This window comes from Onychomys torridus, chromosome 11 (genome assembly GCF_903995425.1).
Source record: "Onychomys torridus chromosome 11, mOncTor1.1, whole genome shotgun sequence".
Taxonomy (NCBI): domain Eukaryota; kingdom Metazoa; phylum Chordata; class Mammalia; order Rodentia; family Cricetidae; genus Onychomys; species Onychomys torridus.
In genome coordinates this window covers 14486566-14511888 of record NC_050453.1, presented here as the reverse complement: position 1 = coordinate 14511888, position 25323 = coordinate 14486566, and the positions used below count along the sequence as shown (strand labels likewise).

General features: G+C 39.8%; 1 protein-coding gene across 4 annotated transcripts in view; it reads right to left on the bottom strand.

Annotated features, from left to right (window-relative positions):
• Positions 1–25323, bottom strand: part of Nvl (nuclear VCP like) — a 54005-nt gene that overhangs the window by 14130 nt on the left and 14552 nt on the right. For 3 of the 4 annotated variants that reach the window (XR_004946208.1, XR_004946209.1, XM_036202584.1), the window contains exons 10-18: positions 24046–24147; positions 19306–19423; positions 16894–17038; positions 13834–14080; positions 11277–11495; positions 9478–9582; positions 7036–7098; positions 5238–5357; positions 2642–2741 (exon numbers count right to left, since the gene is read on the bottom strand). Coding sequence is in view for 2 of the 4 variants with exons in the window: in XM_036202584.1 (XP_036058477.1) it covers positions 2642–2741; positions 5238–5357; positions 7036–7098; positions 9478–9582; positions 11277–11495; positions 13834–14080; positions 16894–17038; positions 19306–19423; positions 24046–24147 (1219 nt within the window). In the remaining 2 variants the exon portion in view is untranslated. The remainder of the gene's footprint in view (positions 1–2641; positions 2742–5237; positions 5358–7035; positions 7099–9477; positions 9583–11276; positions 11496–13833; positions 14081–16893; positions 17039–19305; positions 19424–24045; positions 24148–25323) is intronic. The other variant, XM_036202585.1, reaches the window with a different exon arrangement.

Sequence of the window (25323 nt, the reverse complement as noted above, 5' to 3'; positions counted from 1 at the left end):
GGGTGGGCTCTGAGGTTTCAAAGCCTATTCCAAGCCCAGTCTCTCTCTTCTTGCTGCCTGTGGATCCAGATATAGAACTCACAGCTACACTATGTCTGCCTGCGAAGACAATGTATTAAAACTCTGAAACTGTAAGCCAGCCTTTCTTTGATAAGACTTGCTATGGTCATGGTATCATGGTGTCTCTTCAAAGCCACAGACCACTAATTAATACACTGTCCACAATGAAGTCCTAAGTGCTATTAACCGTAGAGATGGCTCAACAGTTAATAGCAGTTGGTGCTCTTCCAGAGCAGCTGAGTTCGGATCCTAACATTCATGGCAGGTGGCTCACAAGTGCCTGTAACTCCAACTCCTGAGAATTTGACAAAGTCTCCTGGCTAGCAGTGATCAGACATCACAGTAGACAATGAAGAGTCTGGATTTCAGGGAAGGCAAAGGGTTAAAAATATGAACAGAAATTAGAGCAAAAAAGAAAAGCTCACTTTAGCACTCTGGAAGCTTTTAATCTTTTTTCAAATATAACATAGAATGCTTAAGCTTAAAAACAACTTTTAAATCATAGGTATAGGTCAATAATGGGGCATGCCCCCAGCATAAAATCTTTAAAAAATTTATCTTACATTTTTGGGTATAATGAAGAGTCTGGGGCCGGGCGGTGGTGATGCACGCCTTTAATCCCAGCACTCGGGAGGCAGAGGCAGGTGGATCTCTGTGAGTTCGAGGCCAGCCTGGTCTACAGAGAGAGTTTCAGTAAAGTCTCAAAGCTACACAGAGAAACTCTGTCTCGAAAACAAACAAACAAACAAACAAACAAAAAAAAAAAAAAAAGAAAAAGAGTCTGGTCCCTGTTTCCTGTGAACTTGAGGAAAACCACAGCACACACACTCTGAGTCCACCTTTAGGGTCAAAAGTGTGCATTAGGGCAGGCATGGAGACCCACACCTGTACTCTGAGCACTCAGGAAGCTATGGTAGGAAGACAGACAGCTCAAGGCCAACCTACGGAGCAATATCCTGTCTCCAAAAATCAAATAAACAAACCAGAAACAGTGAAGAGTGTGGTATGAGGATTCGCTCATAAGAAGACCACTTTATTAGGGTTGTCCTAGTTTGTTTCTATCGCTGTGATAAACACGAAGTAAAAAATGACCTAAAGCAACTTAGGGGAAAAAAGTATTTATTTGGCTTACACTTAATGTTGCTAATGGCTTGCTTACTGGTTCATATTCAATCAGCTTTCTCTTTTTTTTCAAAGACTTATTTATTTTATATGCTTTTATTTATTTTTCCATTTTATTTATTTTGTTATTTGAGATGGGGTTTCTCTGTGTAGCTTTGGAGCCTTTCCTGGATCTCTCTCTGAGACCAGGCTGGCCTCAAACTCACGGCGATCCTCCTGCCTCTGCCTTCTGAGTACTGGGATTAAAGGCATGTGCCACCACTGCCTGGCTTTATTTTATGTTTTATAAAGGTTTTTCCCTGCATGTATATATGTGCACTGTGTATCTCTGGTGCCCAGAGACCAAGAGAGAGCATAGGATCCCCTGAATTGGGAGTTATAGATGGTTGTGAGCAGATGTAGGTGCTGGGAACTGAATCCACGTGCTCTGCAAGAGCATCAAAAGTGCCTTTAACCTCTGAGTCATCTCTCCAGCCCTAGTTTTCTTTATCTACCTGCCTAGGGAGGTGGCCTCTCATGCCAACACTCAAGATAATCTCTTACCCTAATCTTATCTGAGCAGTTAATCATTCAAGTCAAGTTCCTCTACCTTCCCTGATGACTCTAGGCTGTGTCAAGTTGACAACAAAAACAACCAGCACAAAAGTCAACAGAGAAAACAATTTCAGAAGAATCAGAAAATAACTTCTTAAATTTATTTATTTTTATGTGCATTGGTGTTTTGCCTGCATATATGTCTATGTGAAGGTGTCAGATCCCCTGGAACTGGAGTTACAGACATTTGTGAGCTGCCATGTGGGTGCTGGGAATTGAACCTGGGTCCTTTGGAAGAACAGCCATAGCTCTTAACCACCAAGCCATCTCTCCAGCTCCCAGAAAATATTTTTTAATTAAAAAAGATTTATCATTATTATTACTATTATTACTATTATTATTATTATTATTATATGTGTACAATGTTTTGTCTGCAAATATGTCTGCATTACCCAAGCTTGCAGTGGATCCCCTGGGCCCAGAGTTACACACAGTTCTGTGCTGTTTTGTGGGTGAGTGTTCTAAACTGTTGAGCCATCTCTCCAGCCCCAGTGTTTTTTACTACAGCATACACAAGTGTGGTGATATTTTGTTTGTTCTCTAACAAATAAAGCTTACCTGAAAATCAGAGTGCAGAGCTAGCAACTAAAGGCCAAGCAGTGGTGGCAGATACCTTTAATCCCAGCACTTGGGAAAAGGAAACAGGAAGTGATATAGCTGGGCAGAGAGAGGAAGTGATAAGGTGGGGTGGAATCAGTAACTCTCTGGTGGCTGGCTGCTCTGCTTCTCTGATCTTTCAGCTTTCACCCTGATATCTGACTCCAAGTTTTTATTAAGACTAATTAGAATTCGAGCTACACACAAGAGCTGTTTCAGGTTATATTTCACTTTATGAACTCATTTGTGTAATGTTCTTCTTTCTTACCTGGCCTATTAGTGGCAGCCAAAATAAAAACTTGCTGACGTGTTTCCAACCCATCCATCTCCGTAAGCAGCTGATTCACCACACGGACACTAGCACCTGCCTACAAAATAAATAAATAAAAATCTAGTTCCATCACATAAAGAAAGCAGCCTCTTTCCTCTATGTTTCCTCTGCACAGAATACATTTACTAACCCGAATGAGAACTTTCTGTTGAAGAAGGATTACAGTGACTGAGCAGTAGCATGAACCCAGAAGTCCCAGGAACTCAGAGGCTAAGGCAAGAGATCACCTAAGTTTAGGAGGATAGGGTCAGACTGGGCAACCAAGAGGCCCTTTGTAGAAATATAAAATAAAGAGAGAGAGAGAAAGGAATAAGGTATGGACCAGAGGAGGAAGTGAGGAAGGAAAGAAGAAAGGCAGGCAGGCAGATGGGCAACAAAGACTACTTCTTAAAGAGTCACAATATATAGATACTCTGCAAGACACAACTGTCAGTGGATTCCCCAGCAAAGCTGTTATTATTCAGTCAGGATGAAAAAAACTGAAGCTTAGAAGAGGTTATTTGTCTCAGGTATTAGCTCTACATAAGGAGAGAGATGAAACTTACACTGAATTGTACACTTCTGAACTATTTAGTAGTTACCAAATCAAAACTCAGCTTCTGAGCTCTAGATTTCTGCCTATGTCAAGTGTTCCACATCATTCAATGCAATACATACAGGAACATTGAGTACATTAAGATTTTTTTTTAATCTTTTTCTTGAAATGAATGGTACAAAGTATGGCTATTCAGGGCAACACCCGAGAGAATGATTTAGTAAATAAGTACAGAGTTATAGAGATATGGAAACATGGCAACAGAATACATAGACAATGAAGGAAATGAGAAAGTGGTGCTATGGATGTTTCATTATTAATTGCCTTTCTTCAACATAAATTTATGTATAGACACAGCAATATGCTTAAACACACACAGATTCTTTGAAATGGGTGCATCTGTGGAGACTTATTATTATTCTCTGGTACACAGTACTAAATAATTAAGACATTAATAGATTCATAATCTAGACTCAATAACATCAAGAATCACTAGTTTTAGCCATGTGGTAGTGTACGATTTTAACCCTAACACCTAAGAAGCAGAGGAAGATGGATCTCTGTGAGTTTGAGGTCAGCCTGATCTACACAGCTGTTGTAGAATATTCCTTTACACAGTGTCAAGATGTGTCACCGTGATTAGTTTAATAAAGAGCTGAACAGCAAATAGGTAGACAGAAAGAGGTTAGGCGGGACTTCTGGGACTCAGAGAAGAAAAAAAGGGTAGGGTCACCAGCCAGATGTGGAGGAAGCAACATGAGCAGTATGGAGAGATGAAGTAATGGGTGACAGAACGCAGATGAAAACAAATGGGTTACTTTAAGTTCTAAGAGCTAGTGGGACAAGCCTAAGCTAAGGCTGAGCTTTCATAATTAATAAGAAGTCTCCATGCTGTTATTTGGGAGCTGGCACTATAGAGAAAGACTTGATACACACAGTGGATTCCAGGACAGCCAGGGCGACACAAAGAAATCCGTATTGAACAGGACAAAAAGAATTAAAAGAACTCCCAGGTTGAAAAGGAAATTGTGAGGCGAGCTGAGTTAGGACCCGCCCCCCCATCAGAGCCGAGTGTGGCAGCATTGGGAGGGATGCAGAGTTCACAGGCCTCGCTGACCACCAGTCTAGCTCAAGTGCAGTAGGAGACCCCGTCTCAAAAGTAGGGAGTCAAAGAGTGAAGGGGCACGACACCCAACATCCTCTGCTGGCCTCTGTGAACACACATACATAGGCATGTACACCTGCACACAAGTAGCATACATCACGCACACACAACACATACATGTACACATTCATACAAAAATAAAATTTAAAAATGATCCTCCTTAACCAAGAGAAAAACTACAGAATCCATACAGGATGTAGGCCTTGTAATAATAAGCTAAAATTACAATACTCTAAAATACAATAAAGGTAAGTAATAAGACTGGAGAACTGATGTCAGCATGCACACCCAGAAAAGGGACTAATTTCCACTACATATAAGAAGCTCTAATCAAGAAGTTCCAGGAGTAAAAAGGCCAAAGTGTATCTGATATTACCAAGTAAGTTATAGATGACAAAATACAAATTTACTGAAAATAGTCAACCTTCTAAGAAATCAAGAGCATGTCCACAAAATAAGTTTTGTGAATGTAATTGACAAAAGGTGTGGGAAATGGTTAATAAACACACATGTTATTACATGCCTGACAGATATTTGAAATATCACCTTGTACTTACTATATTTCACTAAGTCTAATGCATATATGTCTTCAGCCATGATCCACACTTCCCAAATTCTATCCCACATTACTTGTATATATCCCCAAAGACAGCAGATACAAATGTTTGAGAAAGTTCTGTTTGTAAAAGAAACACCTAGAAGAAATATAAATATCTAAAACAAGACACTATCAAGTAAATTCTGCTATAGGTAGACTGTGGAATAGTATACAACAGGAAAAAAATAAAATCAAGATAACATAGCCATATTTATATAAAAACTTTGATACTTACTTCTCGGTCTGATCTTCGAGGACATAGAGCATCCACTTCATCAAAAAATATCACACAGGGTGCTGAGTTCTTGGCTCGCTGAAAAACCTGCCGCACAGCACGTTCACTCTCACCAACATACTGCACAGATCAGAAAGTAGATCAAATGAAGACAGCTCAACCTTGGGGCTGAGTACAGAATGACAGTAGCTTTATGTTATGTAAATCCTGCACATTTTTATACTTAGGGATATCAAACAGTTAAAGAAAAAGAGGTCATGAACTTGAGAGAGCAAGCAGGGGGAGAGGCACAAGGGAGTGGTTGGATAGAGGAAAGGGAAGAGGTCAGATGTTGTAATTATAGTTTAATTTAAAAAGTATTAAAAAAATTGAAGTCCTAGATGTCAGAGCTCTAAAAAGTATTATATTAAACCATATGCAATTGCTGGTATTAAATCATTTTGACATATAAAAACAGAAACCAGCATGGACAACACAGCAAAGTGAGGGGTGGGAGGTGGGTGGTGGTGGTGGTGGTGGTGGTGGTGTGTAGTGCACTCGAGAGGCAGGGGCAGGCGGATCTCTGTGAGTTCGAGGCCAGCTTGGTCTACAGAGCGAGATCCAGGACGGGCACCAAAACTACACAGAGAAACCCTGTCTCAAAAAAACAAAATAACCCCAAGAACAAAAAATAAAAAAACAAAAAAGAGACAGTCTCGGGCAGTGGTGGCGCACGCCTTTAATCCCAGTGGGGAGGCAGAGATAGATGGATCTTTGTGAGTTAAAGGCCAGTTTGGTCTACAAAGTGAGTTCCAGAACAACTAGAGCTACATACAGAAAAAATAGACAGCCAATTACATATTTAATTAAATGTTGTTTTTATTTACAAAGTCAAGACTAAGTAGAATATAAAATCTCTAGTTAAGGGGCTGAAGAGATGGTTCAGAGGTTAAGAGCACTGGCTGCTCTTCCAGAGGTCCTGAGTTCAATTCCCAGCAACCACATGATGGCTCACAACCATCTGTAATGAGATCTGGCTCCCTCTTCTGGCCTGCAGGCAAAACTTGCAGACAGAACATTGTATACATAATAAATAAATAAACCTTAAAAAAAAAGTCTCTAGTTAAAAAAAGTACCATTAATTCTATTGTAGTCTAAAACTAATTTCCTATTTCTTAGGTAGTAAAATACCCAGGAGTAATTGTTACTCATTGAACAGATTTTGAAAACACACAAACCACCTGATGCCTACTCTCATATATACACAAACAAATATTCTTGGTAAATAGGAAAAGATTATGTAGCAACAGTGGAGTCAGGGTGAATGCACTAAGCATGTCACAGATTCATAATGCCTTATTCCATGTTCAATTTGATCGAAATAAAAACATCAAGGAAATACAGCAATCCATAAGTAGCAATATATCAAGACTGAGTAATAAGAATTTATATGTAAGGAAATGGTTTTATTTTTTAGCTGGACATAAAATTTTCCTAATAGGGCTCAGAGTGTAGCTCAATAGTACAGTATTTGCCCAGCACACACAAGGCCCAGACATCATTACAAGAAAAGAAACAAAGTCTCCATAACTAACACTGAGGAAGAGCAGGTTTGGGCTAGGGAGATAAAGAGCTTGCTGTGCAAGAGTGAGCGAGGGGCTGAGGGACCACATGAAAAAACAACGTGGTGGCTAGAACTTCTAATCCTGACATAGGAGACATGGATACAGGGGGATCCTTGGGACTCTCAGTCCTATAATCAGACTGTCTCATCATGGTTTATCTTAATTAATATAAGGGCATGTGCCACACAACTTACCATATTTAATAATTCAGGGCCTTTGACAGATATAAAATTTAGTCCAGACTCATTTGCCACAGCCTACCCAGAAGAAACAAACAAACAAACAAATACAAGTAAGATAAATAGGAAAAAACCCTTTTGTATTCACTGGATTGTCAAATATTGAAATATAAGCCAGATGTGGTGGCATGTATACACCTTTAATCCCAGCAATTAGGAGGCAGAGACAGGCCACACCTTTTTGAGTTGAAGGCCAGTTTGATCTACACAATGAATTCCAGATCACTAGACTGAGAAGGTCCTATCTAAAAAAGAAAAAAGAAAAAAAGAAAAGCTATTTTAAATAGCCATTAAAAATTTAAGTTGTATGCCGGGCAGTGGTGGCACATGCCTTTAATCCCAGCACTCGGGAGGCAGAGCCAGGCGGATCTTTGTGAGTTCGAGGCCAGCCTGGGCTACCAAGTGAGTTCCAGGAAAGGCACAAAGCTACACAGAGAAACCCTGTCTCAAAAAACCAAAAAAAAAAAAAAAAAGTTGTAAGATGAACTTTAGAAAGCTACTTTGATATATTTTAAAAACATGCATTCTATTCACTGAAAAATGATTTAGGACTACATTCTAATAAAATTACCAGTGAACAACACAAGATTATACAATGTCATGAGATTTTTGAGTCATGATGTCATGTTGCCTATGTTGGCCTCGAACTCATTGTGTAGCAAAGGAAAACAAACTCCTGATCCGCCTGCCTCTAGCTCCCAAGGACTGGGATTATTGGCATGTGCAACTATATTCATATTACCATAAACTACAAAACATCTCTATGACAAAATATAACACAGGCATTAAACACCTTTTCAATTTCTTATGTCTACATATGTATGTGTGTGGTGTTCACGCTTCACAGAACTCCTGTGGAGTCAGAGGACAATCTGGAGGAGTCACTTCTTTCCTTCCACATGCGGGTCCTGGGACTGAACTCAGGCCTTCAGGCTTGATGGTAAGAGCCTTAACCCGCTAGCTGGCCATCTCTTCAGCCCAGAGTATTGAAAATATTGTATTCAGGGGCCAGATAGATGGTTCAGATGTTAAAAGCACTGGCTGCTTTCCCAGAGGACCTGGGATTCCCAGCACCCACAAGGCAGTAACCTTCTATAACTCCAGTTCCAGGGGTTCTGATGCTTTTCTTTTGATCTCTCTGGGCCCCAGGCACACATACAGTGCAGACAATATTAAAAAAAATAAAATAAAAAATCTAAAAATACTGTATTCAGGAAATAATACTAAGCAAGAAAGTTTAAAGACTGTTTATTTGAAGCCAGATATAGTAATATATATTTACAATTCTAACACTCAGGAGGCAAAGGTAGAAGGGGGATCTGTAAGAGTCTGAGGTCAGCTTGCACTACATTAATAATTCGATCTTGCTGGGGGGTGGTGGCGCACACCTTTAACCCCAGTACTTGGGAGGCAGAGGCAGGCAGCTCTCATGAGTTTCAAGAGAACCTGGTCTATAGAGAAAATTCCAGGATAGCCAAGGCTACACAGGGAAAAAAAAATTCCATCTCATTACTGAGGTAGTGGAATGCTTGAGAATATAAGTCACCAGGGGCACATTCTGGAAAGATTTATCTCATTCCCAGTCTCTTCCTGGCTCTTCCTCTCTCTGCTTCCCAGCTTCCATGAGGTAAGCTACTTTCTTTTGTTACCCTTCTTCCTCGATGTTCTCCCTCACCACAGGTATAGAAACATGGAGCCACCAGATACCAGACTAAGGTCTCAGAAATCATGAGCCAAAATATGTCCCCTCACCTTTAAGTTGTTTAGGAATTTGATTACACCAACAAAAGCTCATAAACAAATTACCTTGCACATATTATATCTTGATATGTATAAAAGAAAAATACCTGGGACCGACTACAAAAAGAAACAGTGGCAGCAGAAAGCAGTAGGATTATAAACATTTTTTCTCTTTTGGTAATTTATATTTTCTATTGCAGAAAGTTTTTTTTTTTTAAATATTGTAAAGAACATAGTGAAAATACTCAAGTTATAATAATTAAACAAAAGCAAGAAATAAGCTCAGCTACAAACTAAAGTTATATAGTAATACTGGACAGTCTGAAGATTAGAATGGCCTCTGAGCAAAAGTGACTGGTGAGTTCATGAAGTGTTCCCAAACTGTGAGACACATAGGCTTTCTGTCCTCAGGGGACAGGACCCTTTTCTTTTTCTTCTTTCCAGAAAGGGAGGTGTCACAACAAATTAAAACCATTTTGTTCTAAGGAAGAACAAACAACGTAGAAAACTTCATTAAAAAAACAAAACAACTAGTTTTGCTAAAATAGATTTGTAACAGAAAGTATACAAAGGATTTAAATTTTCATGATATACTTAACCTTGATTACCCTACTGACGGCGAGACATGCAATGCACGCAGCTTAACTTGTACCGTACCTTTGCTAGCAGAGTTTTCCCACATCCAGGAGGACCCGCTAGGAGGACGCCAGCTGGAGTCACCAAACCAAGAGTTCTGAATTGGTCTGGGTTCCGTACCGGTGCCTAGAAGAAACAATGCCAACAGGGATCCATCACCGGTGTCCGCTTCACAATGAATGTTCAAATGTTTCTCATCTTTTATACTCAACCCTGACCATGAGGCCTGAAAACGGCAATGCCTGGCTGACCCTTGTTTGAGACATCAGGTACATGGTGACAAATAGGAAAGGCTCTCTTTTTTTTTTTTGAAATAGGGTCACATTATGTACTCCTGTTTAGCCTGGATCTCGATATATAGACCAGGTTGGTCTCAAGCTCAAAGATCTGTCCATCTCTGTCTCCCAAGAACATGATTACCAGTGTGTACTACTGCATCAAACCAAAGTCACTATTCTTAAGGAATTTATACATACATGTAAATTATGAAAACATATTAGGCAAAAAATATTTCTTTTTTTTATATTATGTGTACCAATGTACATAGATCGGAGGACAAACTCTGGTGTGCGTCCTTGCCTTTCACCTTCTTTGAGTCAGGGTCTCTTGTTTTTCTGTTGTGTATACCTAGCAGGCCCATCCTGTTCTACTTCCAGTCTCCCTCTTGGAGTGTTGTGGTTACAGACACTCACTACTGTATCTGGCTTAACATGGCTTCTGGGGATATACAAACGCAGGTCCTTACCATTGCATGGCAAAGGCCTTATTACCCACTGAGCGCTTCCCCCTGGGGCCAAGATAAACTATTTCAATATATTAAAATCAAGTTTTAGAAAATCAACCAAATTTCTAAAGTCCAGGTACAGCTTTCTCCAGGAAATTCCGAGACAAGCAGACCCTGCATACGGTCAAATGGCACACATGCCTGTTCTCTGCAATCCTGGTCACTTTCACTTTTGGGAGTACACACCTCTTAAATGGATCATAATTCAATTAAAGTGGTCAGGAAGCAGAAAAGTAAACTAAACTCAATCCAAAGTTTCAAGAGTGTCAAACTGCCTTGATTCTCTTGAACAAAGAGGCAAGAAGGTGGTTTTCACACAAGCTGGTCTTACATGAAACCTGAATTGTTTTTTTTTTTTTAACTCACTATATATAGTAACCAAACATAACCAAAATAATGAATATGAAATGTCTCAAGAGAATAGCATCTCATTGGTGGAACATTTAGACTTAAAAAAGATGAGAACAGAGGCTAAATTTCCTATTATAATATTTGAATTGTATATCAGTAAAACTATATTTTAAAAGGTGTATTTGGGGGCAATAGAGATGGCTCTGTGGTTAAGAGCATTTATCGCTCTTGCAGAGAACCTGGGTTCATTTCCCAGCACCCACAAGAGGAGGTTCTCAACAATCTAGTTCCAGAGGATCTGATACTTTCTGTCCTCCATCAGTACTAGGCATGTACACGTACCCACATATACATACAGGCAAAACACTCATAAACACAAAATTAAAAAAAATTAAATTTTTTTTTTTTTTTTTGGTTTTTCGAGACAGGGTTTCTCTGTGTAGTTTTGCGCCTTTCCTGGAACTCACTTGGTAGCCCAGGCTGGCCTCGAACTCACAGAGATCCACCTGCCTCTGCCTCCCAAGTGCTGGGATTAAAGGCCTGCGCCACCACCACCTGGCAAAAAATTAACTAATTTTTTAAAATAATATAATCTGGTAGACATGCATGCAGGGTTTTTTTTTTTTTTTCCCCTAGATCTGAACTCATGACCAATGCCAATGACACTGACAGCTGATATACCTACCAATATTGCCATTATGAGCTCTTCTCTAATATCTTCCAGGGCACCAATATCGGCCCAAGTCACATTAGGGACAGTTACAAAGCCTTCCCTTTTGGCAGAAGGCTGGACTTCTGCTAGAGCAACAATGAAATCATTTAATTCAATGCATAGTCCTTGCATCTGTTCTTGTGAGAGGGGATCTTGGTCTCTTAGCAACCTCAACAGCCTTTGCAATTCATCCTTTAAGACAACAGTTAAAGGAAAAAAGTGTGAACCACAAAGTTACATATAATTTAAATAATTATTCCAAAATTCCCTAAGTTATAGTGAATTTAATGAACTTCTATGTATTGTAATAATTTCTCCTTTACATAAGATATATTAATTCATTCTAAGTAGATCCTATATTTGGTTAAATAGAGATAAATCAATTATAATCAAGATATATAAATATAATTTCTAGGTCAATATTAGTTACCCATGCCACTCAAAGTCATCCTTAGCTAATATATGTTTGGAGGCCAACACAGTCAGAGAGAGGGAGAGAGAAGAGAGATTAATTTTATATTAAATACATTTCTAAATCTTAAACTAGGGTTAGATAATGCAAACAGAGGCAGTATCCATTTCATCAATTCATTTCTATATATTCATAAACAGCTGACTTAAGAAAAGTTACTCTGGCAACAATATAAATTCATTATAAGGTTCTCTAATGCCTTACCAATCAAATACACAGTAGGCAACTTTCCTAGGCCAATGAATCTTAAACTTCAAAGGCAGATTTCTTGCTTTGTGAAGAACACTAAGGGATAGAAACAAACCCCCATCCTCATCCCCAGTTCTGAGACAGGGTTTCTCTGTGTAGCCCTGGCTGTCCTGGAACTTGACCAGGCTGTCCTGGAACTCACAGAGATCCACCTGCCTCTGCCTCCTGAGTGCTGGGATTAAACATGTATGTGCACCACCACTGCCTGGCAAATTTTCTTTAATTGATTAATTCATGTGGATAGGTGTTCTACCTACATGTAAGTGTGTGTACCATGTATTATGTCTGGTGCCCGCAGAGGCCAGAAGAGGGTGCTGGGTCTTCAGGGACTGAAGTTACGGACAATTGAGAGCTGCCATATGGGTTCTGGGATTTGAACCCAGGTCCTCCGGAAGAGCTCTTTACCAGTGAGCCATCTCTCCAGCCCCTGTTTTAGCTCTTTATTCATTCTAAAGATTTATTTATTTATCATGTATGCAGTGTTCTGTTTGCATGTATCCCTGTAAGCCAGAAGAGAGAGCCACATCTCATTACAGATGGCTGTGAGCCCCCATGTGGGTGCTGGGAACTGAACTCAGGACCTCTGGAAGAGCCCTCTCTCCAGCCCCCTTTACTCATCTATGACCACCGTCTATACATATCAGTCTACGACACTGGTATATTTACTGTTCTTTGTGCTAGGAAAGGTAATACCAGTAACTAGGATTAAAAGAACTTACGTTGACTCAGCCAGTTTATCAAGGTAGGGGAGATTATGCAGCAAACTGCTGCCATTAAAACCACCACACTGGAGCTGGAGAGATGGCTCAACACTGGCTACTGTTCCACAACCCAAGTTCAATTCCCAGCACCCACATGGCAAATCACAACTGTCTGTAACTCCAGTTCCAAGAGATCCAATGTCTTCTCAGACACCAGGCATGAACATAGTGCACAAATACACATGCAGGCAAATACTTATACACACAAATTAAAAACAAATAAACAACTCCCCCCACCTTGCAGATGTATTATATTCAATAAGTTCTGATATTTATAGTGCTCTTCCACTTCTCCCTGTAGTCTCACTTTACCAAGGTCTTTAAATGCAGAACTTGATTTTTCATTATTATATCTAGCACTCAGAAGCATTCCTAATAAATACTTATTAATAATAAAGAAGTCAAACTTAGATTAAAGTAAGCCCCAAGTTTAACCTAAATTCATATTAAAGTTAAATTGAACAAAGTAAGTTTTAAAATATAGCTCTAGGGCTGGAGAGCTGGTTCAGTGGTTAAGAATATTTACTACTCTCATGGAGGACCTGGGTTCAATTCCCAGCACCAACAAGTGGCTCACAACCATCTGAAACTCCAGTCCCAGGGATCAGAAGCCCTCTCCTGACCTCCGTGGACAATAAGCACACATGCCTGCACATATACACATGCAGGCAAAACACTCATACACATAAAACAATAAAATCTGAAATAAAAATGAGATAAAATACAGCTCTACTTAGTAGAATCATGTGGTAAAGCCCATAAAATGCATCTTGAACTGATAGAAAGTTCACAGCATTTGCTAGTCTGTGTATGAAACACAGTTATCTAACTGGAAATTGGGAAATTTAAGTATTTCTAGCATATCTGTGAATATATTTTTACAGATTAGAAAACCTTCCTTATGCTGGGCAGTAGTGGATCTTTGTGAGTTTGAGGCCAGCCTGGTCTACAGAGCGAGTTCCAGGATGGCCAGAGCTGTTACGGAGGAACCCTGTCTTGAAAAACAACAAAAACAAAAGAGAGAGAGAGCAAGAGCAGCGGAGAGCACCTGGGTTCCAGAAGTGGGCTCGGGCCGCAGGCCCTCCTCCTGGGCTCCTCCAGGGGGCAAAGCTCCCACCTCAGGACTCTCCTGCTGCTCCTGCTGCTTCATCAGGACCCTGGTGACGGCACACACGGCTGCCTCCCGGCAAAGTGCCATCAGATCAGCACCGACAAAGCCCGGAGTTAGGTGTGCTAGGTGACAAAAATTAAAAGTTTCCGGAAGTCTCAGTTTTCGGCACAAAGTTCGAAGTATTCTGTAGAAACGACAGTTTAAACCATTTAGACTCCTAGTCTGACAGTAAAAGCAAATTCCTAACTGTATTTATTTGAAAGATCATACTAATCACTATTGATGGTATCATAGTAAATGCTATATAAGACAAAACAAATCATTCACTCAATAAATGCTTAGTCACTACTACATGCCCAACTTCATCTAGAAAAGCTTATGCCAAACACCTGCTTATTGGGAACTATGCTATCTATGCATTCTAAAGAACTTATAAGCATATTTTGTTATTGTTGTTTTCTTTTAAATCAACTTTTCAGTGTTACCCAATAGTGTAGAGGAAATAGCTTATGGAGATACTTTCAGAGCAAACAAAACATGTACTTATCAGAAAAAGAAACTTCCACACTCAAATCATACTTCTATTTAGCACCAAAAGCTTGTTTTTTTCCCCTTAAAACAGGGTTTTAGTGTGTAGCTTTTGTTGCCCTGCAACTTATATATGTACAACAGGCTAACCTTAAACTCACAGACTGCCTCTGCCTCCCCTAAACTGGAATTAAAGCCACGTTTCTTCATGACAAGCTCTAAAAGCCATCTTTTGCAGGCATATATTCATTATACAAAATGAAGTTTTCACAATGATATTTATCTTAATATTTTAAACATCCAACATTGCAGGGGTTTGGATTTTGAGACAGGGTCTCATGCAAATTCAAGGTGGTCTCAAACTGTATATATAGTGGAGGATGGCCCTGAACTCTTGATCTTCCTGCCTCTACCTCCCAAGTACTAGGATTACCGATGTGTGCCACCATGATCGGCTAACATCATTTCCTGTTGTTCAGACCCTATACTGTACGTACGTGTAAAAAATTCTGTTAAGGCCAACTGACAATACGATATGTGTCAATGTCATTTATTTTAAGAGATGGGGGTTCTTCTCACGTTGTCTTGGCTAATTCTGAGTCCAGCTCAAGCGACCCTCCTGCCTTAGCTCCCTCAATAGAAGAACTTGCGGTACATGACACCACACCCAGCTTCTTCTTTTCTTTCTTTTTCCTTTTTATAATTTATACTGCAATTTATTATTTTTATTTTATGTGCTTTGGTGTTTTGTCTGCATGCATGTCTGTGTAAGGGTGTCAGATCTTGGAGTTACAGACAGTTGTGAGCTGCCATGTAGGTGCTGGGAACTGAATCTAGGTGCTCTGGAAGGGCAGACAGTGCTCTTAACTGCTGAGCCATCTCTCCAGCCCCCCACAAGCAGCTTCTAATTTTGATTTTTCAATTTTTAAAAATGACATCTAAATGGAGTTAGACTTTAATTTTTAAAAGCCCTTTAAGGTACTATCATTTCCTAAGCCTGTAGCCTTTAGGATGGATTACATGCAGAGAAGTGCTCATACTCGTATAAGATTGTAACCCTGGCTAGCCTAGAACTAGCTCAGGCTAGGCTTGAACTCACAGGTATCTGCTTGCCTCCTCTCAATATTTGTATATTCTTACCTACTTATTTATTGAAGCACTGATTTATACAGTATAGTAAGTGTATGATTGTCTGTACACCCGACACAAATTATGAAGAAAGACGATGAACAGAAAGTAGTAAACAGCCCAGTAGAGGAAACAAAAGACAAGTAACTCTTCTTCCCAAAGAGGTGTGATGGCGAGAAGCAAGGCCATTTGCTCGCTGGAACCAAAGACTTAGGATTGTAGTTGTCAAGGGTTAGGCCAGAATACAGCACCGAAATCACCTGAAAATCTGCATGAGTACAGTAAGAACAACCAGAATTCCAGGAAAGTGCAAAGTTCAAGTTTGTGGGCTACAAATGTCAGTATGTTAGGAAAACAGGCTGTCAGTGTCTACAGTGCACTCCTCAGCTTGCTCCCATCAGAGGCCACACACAGACTTAGAGCACCACAGTGCTGTCTGCAGATCCTTTTCTGAAAAAATCCAAAGAGACCCAACACATATATTTAATCTATGGAAAAAGTGAAGAGAAGGAGGGATGGAAGAGGGAAAGAGAGAAAGGAAAGAAAAGACAATAATCCTACACAGCTTGATCAGACTAACTACACACCAAGTACTGTTATTTTGCATTTACTTCCCAGTTCCTGATGTACATAAATATAACACAGACCAAAACAAACACACATATACACATGCAGAAGGAAAAAATCCTCAGAAAATAAGAAAATGTAGAAAACAAACAAGTTATATAAACACCAATTATAAACAGGGAAAGTGCTGACGGGGTAGCTGGTGGCGCACGCCTAAATCCCAGCACTCGGGAGGCAGAGCCAGGCGGATGTCTGTGAGTTCAAGGCCAGCCTGGGCTACAGAGCGAGATCCAGGACAGGCTCCAAAACTACACAGAGAAACCCTGTCTCAAAAAAGAAAAAAAAAAAAAACAAAAAAACAAAAGAAAAAAACAAAGCAAAACACATACTCCATTAAGAATACCAGACAAATAGCAATCAATAAACACAATGATTATTACTAATGAACAACCTAAAACAAATGTCCTTCCTATTGCTGAGTGAATTGTTTTGTTAAGCATTGCTTTTTTCCCCCTTCCCAAATCAGTCTTAGAGAGAGAAAAGGGGAAGAGAGTCTGGAAATACAGCTCATTGGTGGGATGCTTGCCAACACATTTGCAGCCCTTCGTTCAATCCCCAAACCAGGGAGGTGGAAGGTGGAGGACGAGAAAAAGACGGGAGGTAGGGCGCACTAAAGTGGAACAACACTACACAGTAGTCCTCACTGTTCTTCTCAAAACCTGTTGCTCAGCTAGCACAGTGGCATACAAACACCACAGTTCCGTAAGAATATACCTTTCTCTGGAAGCCTCATCAGGGATACCCAGGCATACTTCTCGGTCAAACCTTCCTGCACGTCTCAAGGCAGGATCCAACGAGTCTGGTCGGTTAGTAGCTCCAACAACCAGGACTCGAGCTGTAGCTGCCATGCTGTTCAGATCTAGTGAGAAGCAGACATGAAAGAGGAGAGACAAACCATCTGACATCTGAGGACAACAATGTTTACATAAGTCATTTCAAGGTTAGAGAGAATCTGTGTACTTTGATATATAAATACTTTTAAATATTTATTGTCTAATACAGTAGAGGCGTGACTGCCTTTCTTACCAGCAATTCACAGTCTATTGGGGAATATGAAGTGTATAATTAAGGAAACACAGTGTAAGTCAAGTTTCAGGAAGTTTAATAACAATCAGAATAAATCGAACACTGTAATAGAGCAAGGCAGGGGGATGATGGAGGCTTCATAGAAACAAACACTTCAGTAAGACCTGACAGGCAAGGAGGTTCCTATAAGCAGAGCTAAAGCTCCTGGCGTACATACTAGAGACCAGCATGAGTGAAAGCACACAGGGGCACATGCAATGCACAGACAGACCATGTGAGTGGTCCAGCAGTGGGGTGAGGAAGACAGCCATCTTGGCTCACAAGGATGAGAGAGAACCAGAGAGTGGTACAGAACATCCCACTTAGCTCTGGCTTACTTTAGAGGTAGATTTTTAGGAATGAACAGAATGCAGGGCTTAAATTTTATCTTTCCCAAGTATTCTATCAACTTTATCTTTTGTAAATATTCTGTCAGCTGAACCAGAATTAAACAGGTGAGAGTATAGATTATACTGCCTTACGGGAAATAACATGGTTTCAAATGCTAATCACATTGTAAATAATGGACCTATTATTTGATTAGCAAGAATCTATGAAAAGCTTTTCTTAGAATAGAGGCCTCAAAAACATGGCAAAAAAATTAAGATGAAAATAAAACAGCATAGGGTACTGCGGGTATAAATTAATGGATGAGAGCTTTCAGAGCACACATCAGGATCCAGGTTCAATCCCTGGAACTGTTAAAATACAAGTGATTTATAATTTGGTACCATAAGAACCATAATACATATTATGTTATATGATAGTTCAAATTAACTTCCCATTTGTACTTCTTCCTTCTGTTTTGGTTTGAGATGGGGGTCTCACTGTGGACCAAGCTGGGCCTGAAATTCACCACGTAACCCAGCCTAGCCAACAATTCATAGCAATTATCCTGCCCCAGTTTTCTATGTGCTTGGATAGTAGATTATAGGAATATGATACCAAAACATGTGCTATTTCTTTTCTTGTTTTTATTTGTTTTTGTGACATATCCCCAGCTGTACTATAATTCACTATACAGCCCAGGTAGTCCTCAAACTCTATATGGAAACATTGGTAAAAATGCTCTAATCTGCACAATAAACTTAAAGAATATTACTAACAGTTAAAAGAGATAAACATAGGGTTGGAGATGGCTCAGTAGTTAAGAGCTCATACTATTCTTCCAGAGGACCCTAGTTTGGTTTCAACTACCCAGGCCTAGGGGCTCAAAAATGACCTGTAACTGAAAGGGATCTTAAGGCCTCCACAGGCAATGTACTCACACATACAAACCACCCCACACGTACACATACTTAAAAAAAAATTTTTTTTGAAGGGTGGATAGAGACAGGGATTCACTTTGTGGCTCTGGCTATCCCGGAACTCACTCTGTAGACCGGGCTGGCCTCAAACTCACAGATCCACATACCTCTGTTCCTAAGTGCTGGGATTAAAGGCACCTGCCACCACACCAGGCCAAAAGTAAAAATATTTTTTAAGACATAAATATAAATGCAGTAAAATTTTAACATTTCTCTCCCAAAGATACTCTTAAGGAACAACAGTAGGTACTATGCAACCTGAAATTGTAGATAGCAAAAGCAAACAATATATTAGTAAATGTGCATTTAGTTACTACAGAGGTGGGGAGATGGCTCAGGTAGAAAAGTGCTTGGTTGGCAAGCACAAGGTCCTGAGTTCAATTCTTATAACCCCAGTGCTGGGGAGGTGCAAACAGGCAGAACCCTGGGGCTCACTGGCCAGCCAGTCTGGCTGATTTGGCAAGCACCAAGCCAATTAAACTAATGGTGGCTCCTAAAATAATGGTATCTGAGATTGCCCTCTGGATTCTCTTCTCACACACACATGTATACAGTCCTGGCACATACATGTGCACCCACATATATTCATACATACACATGCAGTTCAATACAATTTGAAATGACTGGAAAATCTTTTACAAAAAAGACTTGGTTTTATGAAATTTACTATTTGAATGGTTCATACATGCATGTATGACTTGCATTATTTTCAGAAGTATACTGTCTTAAAACAAATTCATTATTTTAAACTGACCATCCATGCAGGTTAGAAGCTGGGCTACAATTCTTCGTTCCATATCTTTTGAAGCAACTTCTCTTTTGGGGGTAATAGCATCAATTTCATCAATGAAAACAATACAGGGTGCGTTTGACTAGAAATAAAAACACCACAAAGATATGACTATAAGATACATTCTCTATATTGGTGCCCAATGTTTACATATTCTTCAGAAATCTAAAGTTCAAGGCCAGTCATCAGAGAACCATGAAGAAGGCAGCAGCTCACACAAACGCTTCTGATCGCTGTCTTAGAGAATAGAATGCACCACGGTTTCTGAAGTATCTTCTGCAATTCTTGTGTAAGTCAGATACATCTGTATGCTTCAGAATATAAGCAGTGCATTTAAAAGCTTAAGCTAAGCATAGTAGCACATGCTAATAATTCTGACTCTTGGAACGATCAACATTTAGGACATCCTAGGCAATATTTCTAGTTCCAAGCTGGACTGGCTAGATGAGATCCTGTTTCACAAAACCAAAATAAAACTGAGTTTCAAACTAGTAAATCCAAGTATGCTTAAATGGTATGAGTTTTTTTCTCTAACATAAAAATATCAAAATTTGGCTGGATGGTGGTGGTGCCCATCTTTAATCCCAATACTCAAAGGCAGAGGCAGGAAGATCTCTGTAAGTTGAAGCCAGCCTGGTCTACAAATCAAGTTCTAGGACAGCCAGAGCTACACACAGAAACAAAGTCCAAAATTTTCAATCAGCTCTAAGAAGGTCTTAAGAAGCACCACAAGCTTTTAAAAAACTTGTAGCTGGGCGTTGGTGGCGCACGCCTTTACTCCCAGCACTCGGGAGGCAGAGCCAGGTGGATCTCTGTGAGTTCGAGGCCAGTCTGGTCTACCAAGCGAGTTCCACGAAAGGCGCAAAGCTACACAGAGAAACTCTGTCTCGAAAAACAAAACAAAACAAACAAAAAATTTCTATAAAATTTACCATTTTAACCACTTTTAGGGATAATTCAGTGGCATTACATATGTTTACACTCTTGTATAATCATCCTCATTCACCTCCACAACTTTTCCATTTATTTTACACTGAAACTATCAGAGGCGTGTGTGTGTGTGTGTGTGTGTGTGTGTGTGTGTGTGTGTGTGTGAGAGAGAGAGAGAGAGAGAGAGAGAGAATGTGTGTGTTCTGAGATGTTAGGCATCAAACCTATGCTACACACAAGACACACCACCACTGAGCTATACCCCCAGCCCAAAGACTACACTGAATAAGGAAAGATAATAAAAAGATAATAAAGTTTGAATATTTAGTTAACACGTGATCAACTTCCTTTTGTTGTCATTGTCTCAGGCTTTTAAAATTCACGTTATTAAAAACATTTTTTAAAGTGTTTGAGTGTTTAGTCTGTATGCATGTGTATGTACCACGTGGTGCCTGGTGTAGCAGAGGCAAGAAGATGGTGTAGGATGCCCTAGAACTGGAGTTATAGATGGTTATGAACCACCATGTGGGTGCTAGGTACCAAATGCTGGTCTCTGCAAGAGCAATAAGTGCTCTTAACTAACTACTGAACTATCTCAGCACGCCTGTAATCCCAGCACTCAGGGGGCAGAGGCAGGCAGATCTCTGTGAGTTTGAGGCCAGCCTGGTCTACACGTATTCAAGGACAGCCAGAGCTGTTACACAGAGAAACCTTATTTAAAAACAACAGAAAAGAAAAATATATCAGCTACAGAATTTCAACTGGGAAGATGAAAAAGTTCTAGAGGTGGGTGGTGATGACGGTTACACAATGTAAGTATAGGGCTGTCTCAGTGGGTAAGGAAGATTGCTTGCCACCAAGGGTGACTAGAGTTTGACCCGGGGATCAAAGGAGAGAGCCGATTCTCACAAGTTGTCCTCTGACTTACACGTGCTACATGTGCCTTGGCACATGTGCGTACCATCCCACCACCATAAATAAATGTAGTAATAAAACTTTAAAATAAAAAGTGAAGTACTGGGTTGGAGATTTAGCTCAGTGGTAGAGCACTTGCACAAGGCCCTGGGTTCAATCCTCAGCTCCAAAAAAAAAAAAAAAAACAAAAACAAAAACAGAAGTGAAGTACTTAATGCCACTGAGTGGTACACTTTAAAATGGATAAAATGTGCAAAATAGTGTTTCATGCTGGTAATCCCAGCACTGACTAAGGCAGGTGGAATGCTATGAATCTGAGGGAAGCCTGGAATACAGACTGAGATTCTAACTCAACAACAGCAGCGACAACACACACACACACACACACACACACACACACACACACACACACACACACGAGTAATAAGGATAAAGTAAAAAATAAAAACCTAGGCTTACAACCTCAATTATACTTAGTCACTCCATAGTCAAAATAGAGACACGTGTTGTGCTAAAAGTCACACAATGTCAGCTCAAAATGACACCAAAGTGACAGATACTTGGCCTGTCACTACTGGCTGTCATCCCCAATCTTCCTCATGACAATGTTTGCAAAAGCACCTATGACTGCTAGATCAGTTACAAAAGTAAAAGTATAGAGCAAAGGTCTCAGAAAGTAAACCCATTATTTTTTGTCAGTGACCTGGAAACCAAATGGGAAAGAATAAATGATGATAATCAGAACTTAGCCTAAGGAAGGGATTAATTTTAGAAGAGAACTACCTTGCTTGACAAAGATTATGCTATTCACTTGGATTATGGAAGAAGTGGCAGGGAAAGAAAGTATAAGACCACGTGCTATTCACCACCAGAATCAGACTTGTACTTGCTCAGTACTAGATTACACAGACTAAGCACAGAACTAATGACCTAAATATGCTATTTATCTTTGTATCCATATTTGCCATTGTCTTTGCTATATATACAAAGTTCTCCATGGCGGTCTGAATGAGAATATGCCCCTCATACTCCCCCCACACACTTGGGCTCATGTTTGAAGGCGTGGTCCCCATCTGGTGAAGTGTTTGGGAAGGATCAGGAGGTGTGGCCTTGCTGGAAGAGGTGTGTCATGGGTGGTGAACTTTGAAGTATCAAAACCCTTGGTCATTCTCGCTTAGCTTTGTCTGCCTCATGCTTGTAGATTAGGATGTGAGCTCTCAGCTCCTGTGCCAGCACCATGCCTATCTACCTGCTGCCATGCTTCCAGCCAAAATGGTCACAGACTCTAACTCTGGAACTGTAAGCCCAAATAAACCATTTCTTCTATAAGCTGCCTTAGTCGTGGCATCTCATCCCAGCAATAGAAAAGAAATGGAGACAAACAACTATGTGTACCATTTATACACATTTTAGAAAACTGCACAACACTGTCATTTTCACCCTTTCCCTGGATCTTCCTGGTACCAGCCACACCATTTCACTGTAGTCTGCATACCAATCCCAGCAGCTCACCTCTACTTTTTCCCATCTGAAAACGTTTTTATGCTGGGCATGGTGATATAACACAGCAAGGCCAAGGCAGACTCTGTTAAGTTTCGGGCCAGCCTGATCTGCATAGTGTGTTCTAGGCTAGCTAGGGCTACACAGTGAGATTCTAAAAAATTCATTAATTATTCTTATAACTTACATTATTATTTATTATAAATGTATAATTACTTATTATTGCTGTTAAAATAATTTCTCTCCTAATTTCACATCAGCTTCAAGTAGTTACAATACTTATGTTTATGAGCCATTATATGTTTTAGATGCAAATGGTAAAATTAAACCCAGTGTGCTGGCACACAACTGTTATTTCAACACTTGGGTGGAAGCAGAAAGAGGCCAGACTGGGTTACTTAAGATCCTGTCTGAATGGGTTAGGTGGGGAAAGAAACATGACATAAGAAACTTTTTATCACTTTTTAGTTTTAGTCAGAGTGGTGATACATGTCTGCTCAAGTATGCATGCCATAATTTACAGGACTCTTGCTATATACTAGACACAATGTTAAAGGTTTTGTAAGAAATCTTTCAACTGGGCATGACAGTGTATACCTATAACCACAGCATCTGGGAGGCTGAGGTAGGAAGGTTGCTTGGTCAGGAACTCAAGGCCAGGCTAGACAACATGGGAACACATTATCTGAAAAAAAATGAATCTTCTGATTTAAACACTCAGAAACTCCATGAAAGCTGGGTATATTTACAGGTTACGATTTGGAACAGGGTAGAGTGGACAGGTCTCTTCCCCAACATGCTATGACACTGAATTGATCTTCAACTTACTTAATGAGAATACAGACATTTAAACCCTCGTACTATTCTGAAGCTATAACTTCAATAGGATCCAAATATCCTCTTCTAAATTTTAATGACAGAAATTGTAGTTAGCTATAATTCCTTTCTGGTAAGTGAATTTCCTTTTCATACCTCAAATCATATAAAAAGCACTTATCCTTGAGTTTTACAGTGCTTGTATAAGCCTATGTATGATAATTCTCATATTGTTTGCAAGTTGATTAGTCAAACAGAAGCTGGAGAAACAAAGTGAATGAGATATCATAAGGACAAGATGTTTTGAACACTTAATTCCTAGGTACAGCATGCCAAAACTTATTACCTTTATGTTTGATTTCATATGAGACAGATTACTTACCAAGAGTCTGTATCATTAAATCCACTTTAAATTTTTTTTCCACTAGACGTTTTTAAAAAAGGAAGGTCAGTGAGTGGGATAAAAAGTACTAGCATCAGAAAAGTCAACTCTAAGAAAGCATGCAGCATGTGATAAACGAGCACAGTCAACAGTTGACTCACCACAGCTTGGTCAAATAAATCTCTGAGCTTTTGCTCAGACTCTCCAGAAACTCCTGACACAATCTCTGGGGCAGCCACTTTCAGAATTGGCAAATCAAGCTCCTGAGTGCAAACACAGAAAAGAATGGCCAAAGATTAAATACAATTCCACTTTCCTACATTTTTCTTAGCCAATCTACCCTGTCAAAATTAGGCTGTTTTTAAGTTTTAAAAATATATTTATTATTTATTGTGTATCCATGCAAGTATGTGTGTGTATGTGCAGGCATATATGTGCCATTGTGCACACAAGGAGGTCAGAGGACCACTTGTAAAAGCTGGTTCTCTCATTCCACCATGTTGTTTCTGGTTTCAGCACAGGGCCATCAAGCATGGGGAAAGTACCTTAACCCTTTGAGTATCTTTCTGGCCTCTACAATTTCCTAAAGAATTTCATCTTTGTGTGTGGGCACAATGACCAACACTACTTAAAAGTTTAGAGATGGGCTCAGCAGTTAAGACCACCCACATGGCCGCTTACAACTAACTGTCTGTAACTCCAGCTCCAGGGGATCCCACAGCCCTTCTGACTTCCATGGACCCCAGACATGCACTTGGTATATAGACATACATGCAGGCAAAACACTCACAAATATAATACAATAAGTAAATCTAAAACAAACAAACAAACAAACAAACAAACAAACAAGTCATCCAGGTGGTGGTGGTGCGTGCCTTTAATTCCAGCACTCAGGAGGCAGAGGCAGGTGGATCTCTGTGAGTTCAAGGCCAGCCTTGTCTACAGAGTGAATTGGATAGCCAGGGTATACAGAGAAACCCTGTCTCGAAAAACTAAAAAGTTTATGGATTTAACCATCACTTGCAGTAGCCATTCAGCACTTAGGAGAGTAAAGGTTTGAGTTCAAGGCTGCCTGAACTAACAGTGTGAGACCCTGTCTTTAAAAGAAATCTTGGGATTTACCCAAACACATAAACGCAAACACTACGTTCCAAGGTCTGCTATACAGTGACCATGAAATAAATTTATTTTTGGAAAGACAAATCAAGTCTCCTTTAAAAAGCGAGAGCTTGCTCTATTAATGATTAGAATAATATGTTATTCTGCTAGCTGAAGTTCCTTGGATTACTTTGCATTTACCATGAAATAAGTTTCTGAAAAATCTGATAGGGCACAATCAGGATTTGTTAGCTTTTTATTCTGTAACATAAATGTCTTATGTGGGTGCAGGGGTGAATGTAGTTCATACAAGGAAGAACTTTACAACATTTAAAGCCTAG